Below are 4,026 nucleotides of genomic sequence, written 5' to 3'. Positions count from 1 at the left end.
CAATTTATTTCTTGAAGAATAAACAAACTTTGGTGGCAGTTCCTGTGACTATAAATTTCAGCCTTTTATTACAGAAAGAAAATATGGTCATGCTGCAAAAAGTGCCCTAAAAAGCAGTTGTAATTAAAGCTTCCTTGTTCTGCACTTATTTTGAATTATTGATTATTTTGAATGCTCCTCAGTTCATAAAAAAATATATATGTATTCTACACATTGTGAATTATGAATTTAATTTTCACCTTTTTTCAAACCTAAACGTATAAGCTTTAAAATCAAAAATAATTCCAACCTGCATCATCCTATCAGGAGCCTCAAAGTTTTTTATTCTGTCTTAACATGACTCATAACGCTTTGCTTCGTGAGTCTACAGTGATATTCAACATTTTTAATGTAGTTTAATTGATATCAGACCTTGATTTAACAAGATATTTTACAACAAGTAATACAAATATACTTGATGACCAAAGTCACCACTTAAAGTGTCTGACATTATTTGAAAAAAATTGTAGTTTACAGATTGAAGACACTTGTATCTAAACTTAATTTTAAGGACGAACAAACAAATGTGTGAAATAATTTTTAGAATATAGAAAGTGTTTTGGCATAACGTCCACTTGATGGTATGAAATGTATATTCAGAATATTCTTTGAATTCATGTTTGATATATATATAGATACGGATGTTCAACGCAATTTCGGCTTCTCTTATGTACTATAAACCAATGAAATGATTATTTAAAATTATAAAAGGATTTTATTTTGAAAACAAAAATCATCTCATGTAATCACAATTTATGTAGAATATTTTGTCTTCGACATTACATTAAATCATTTTTACGGAAAGAACTGTATAAACCCGGACCAGTGTGAACCGTGTGATTTTAATCATTCTTCGTGAATGTGTACTAACAAAAAGCTATTCACAATCATTAAAAGAAAGTGGAAGTCAGCAATTATAGGGAAGCGTATGTCCTTCAACGCTGAGAAAAACCCATACTGTGTAGTCGACTATAAAAGGCATTCAACAACGAAATAACTAATTACCTAATTCATTGCGAAATATTTCTCGAAAAACTATTATGACAAGTATGAACCAATGAACTACAGGTTCCATATGAATGAGGTGGAGTCAAACATATTTGTGATTGCACAATCCTTCCCTTACCTGGGACAGTGGTATAAGTGGTATAAAAGCATAACACAACATCAAACTGTAAAAGTCAGTTATCTTAATTTGAAAGGTTGGTACGAGAAATTAAAACAACTCACATTAAACAATAGACAAAAAGCTCCGAAATAAAAGTGCATGTATATCAATAAAAAAAAAATTAACTTCACGTACAACAGAGGAAAAACAGAATGACGATTGATAAATAAGCACACTTTATTTTATTTTATGCAATTAAATTCAGTAAAATCACAATTGTGTTAGTTTAGTGTTTTTGTCGATTGAGTGTAGTTAGTGACTTCCGTTAACTATATTTAGTAATAATAACAATAGTAGAGCATGGTGTCTTTGCCACCAGTTCGCATAGGGTGATATCCACTGACACTGCTTTTGTTTCTGTTGTCCTCGTCATCTGATTTCACGTGCTCCTCCTTGACACGCATTCCTTGAACCTCTTGACATGATGATCGGAATCGCAATAAGTAGAACGGTACATCTGTTGGAAGAGTAATCTTTGTTCTTGGTGAACCGTCATTTCTGTATGGAATAAAAGTGAGAACGATTAGATTGCATTTGGGCGCCAAAACTAGTGTTTACTCTCTCTCTCTCTCTCTTTTTCATATTTTTTTCTTTTATTCCAGTAATAGCTCTTCGTTGCATTTTTCGTTTTTCTTAAGTACATGTATAGCAATAAACTATTTCTAATAATATCTTAATATAATTGTAATACCTGCAACAGTAGTTTATTAGAGTGTCTTTATTATAGGTTCCACTAGGAAGAACACCCCCTCCGTCATTAGAATTTCGTTTGTCTTCATCATCCCAGAGTACACTTCCCATATGGAAGCCTAAAATAGTAATATTTACTGCATATATCATATAACTATAATTATTATCTTCTGTTATATCGATACTGTCATCTTTCGGTACCTTAATTGATCTTTAACTAACTTGAAACAATTGCTCTTTGAAAATCAATTGACTACGCGTCTTTATTCTTAATAAACCCAAAATAATAAAAGGCCAGAGCAGACATGCATAAGCAACTTTGCCTGGAACATCTACAATTGCAGTTTGAGAATAATAAAACAAACACTGTGTTTGAACTGATAATTTGAGACCAATACAAAAGTATAATTTTGCTTATATGTATCTGTTACTACTGAGTAATATTAAGGGTTACGTGTTTGAATATATGTATATACCTGGTGGACAGGAAACGCCTTGTCTTAAAATACAATAATTTCCTTTCGGCCAATGTTCAGTTCCGGGTACGTGGCCGTCCTTCGTACAGTAATAAAATACCATGTCTTTTCCAAATGAACCTGTTGGAGAAAACTTTTTAATGATATTGGACAGAAACTAAATAATTACAGATGTTGTAGTTATATGGTATTTCCAGAGTTAATTTATAAGGATCTTTGTTTCTATATTGAAACAATGTTCTATATTTTAAGTTAAAGTAATCTGCATATTACTTGAAAGTTGAAACATTTACCGTAGAAATTATGTCCAAATGTAATCCCATTATTAGGTCTTTCATCTTCATTATCTTGCTTTCGCCATCCTTCCCACCACCCAGATGGGCATCCCGATCGCGGTTTAACTAGTGTATAACTTCCTTTGGGCCATTGTCCTAAAAAATGTAAATACATGTGTCGGTAAGTTATAGATGAAATCCTTTATGTATAAAAAAAAAATCAACATGTTAGAAATATTTTTGACGATAGATACAAACCTATAAGATATTAAAGCTGGTATATTGTATCTACGATTGTGATGAAAGGCCTTAAATTGTTAAAGGGTTAAAAAGTATATGTGTGTTTCTTCAATTATTCTATATACTTTACTCAATATTGATTTATAGATAATATATTTTGATTTAATTTTGCACTAATGTTTTTATAAACTATAACACAAATATTTAAAAAAAAAAGCAGAAAATGCGAATAATAATTTGCAAACTTGATGTTTTATCTATTTCATAAAAGTTACCAGCATATGCAGATGCAATGATGAGGATCAATGACAACAGGTAGAGCATCTTCAAGCACTGAATTCTATTGTCGAGGAGCTGAAATGATAAAAGACTAAATAATGTAATTTACGCAATCTATATACAAACATTGCAATTCCTGTTGGCTATTCTATTTGGTTATTATTGGAGATAACGTTAAATATAAAATCAATAGCATTTCTAGTTATTATTAAGAAAATGTACTGAAAGCGCCATTTTTGTGAAAGATTGATGTACCTTTTCTATTTTCTGAGATTTATTTCTGATATACATCATTTGAAATTTTTCCTATTTGAGTAAACAATACTTTGCTTTTTGAAATTTCTTTTCTTATATAAGTGGTGACATTGTTCTATTCATATACCGACACACCCAGTTTATTTGGTTTTTTGTGGTGAGTTGTCTGATTGGCAATCATACCACATTTTCTTTTTGTATATAGAAAGATTAAATAGAGTATTCAGTAAATAAATGAAAACTTAGATGAAAGTTGAAAATTACCTACCGCTACTTACTTCTCTTTAGGATTCGTCTAGTGTTTGAACTATTTTCTAAACTTAATTGTGAGATAAATAGATATGGTTAATGATTAAAAAATATATTGTTTGTAAATCTACACCTTTTTCAAGGACATGAATTATATTGAGCAGGAAATATGTTTCATAGAATCAATAATTGCACTTTATTTATGTAACTGATATATCAATTTAATTTGACCAATCAAAACGCAACTACTCTTTGTAATATTAACCGATAGAGGATGTGGTTTAGGATATATTTTGATCTGGTTTTTTTATATAGGTTAATGCTTTTATTTAGTAACTATTAACGCTATTGTCTA

At 30.3% G+C, this 4,026-nt stretch overlaps 1 protein-coding gene across 2 annotated transcripts; it reads right to left on the bottom strand.

Annotated features, from left to right (window-relative positions):
- Nucleotides 1-1,407: 1,407 nt before the first annotated feature.
- On the bottom strand, nt 1,408-3,772 carry LOC134723741 (uncharacterized). Of its 2 annotated transcripts, none has more exons than XM_063587284.1 (6): nt 3,691-3,772; nt 3,164-3,242; nt 2,667-2,804; nt 2,374-2,493; nt 1,899-2,016; nt 1,408-1,705 (listed from the first exon to the last, which is right to left on the bottom strand). In XM_063587284.1, exons 2-6 carry the CDS (start codon nt 3,210-3,212, stop codon nt 1,483-1,485), a joined length of 648 nt encoding a protein of 215 aa, XP_063443354.1. In that variant the 5' UTR covers nt 3,213-3,242; nt 3,691-3,772; the 3' UTR covers nt 1,408-1,482. The 2 variants fall into 2 exon arrangements, with proteins under 2 accessions (XP_063443354.1, XP_063443355.1); XM_063587285.1 differs by having other exon boundaries at nt 3,701-3,735.
- Between the last annotated feature and the right edge of the window lie 254 nt (nt 3,773-4,026).

This window comes from Mytilus trossulus, chromosome 6, assembly GCF_036588685.1.
Source record: "Mytilus trossulus isolate FHL-02 chromosome 6, PNRI_Mtr1.1.1.hap1, whole genome shotgun sequence".
Taxonomy (NCBI): Eukaryota; Metazoa; Mollusca; class Bivalvia; order Mytilida; family Mytilidae; genus Mytilus; species Mytilus trossulus.
This window is presented reverse-complemented; position numbering and strand designations above follow the sequence as displayed.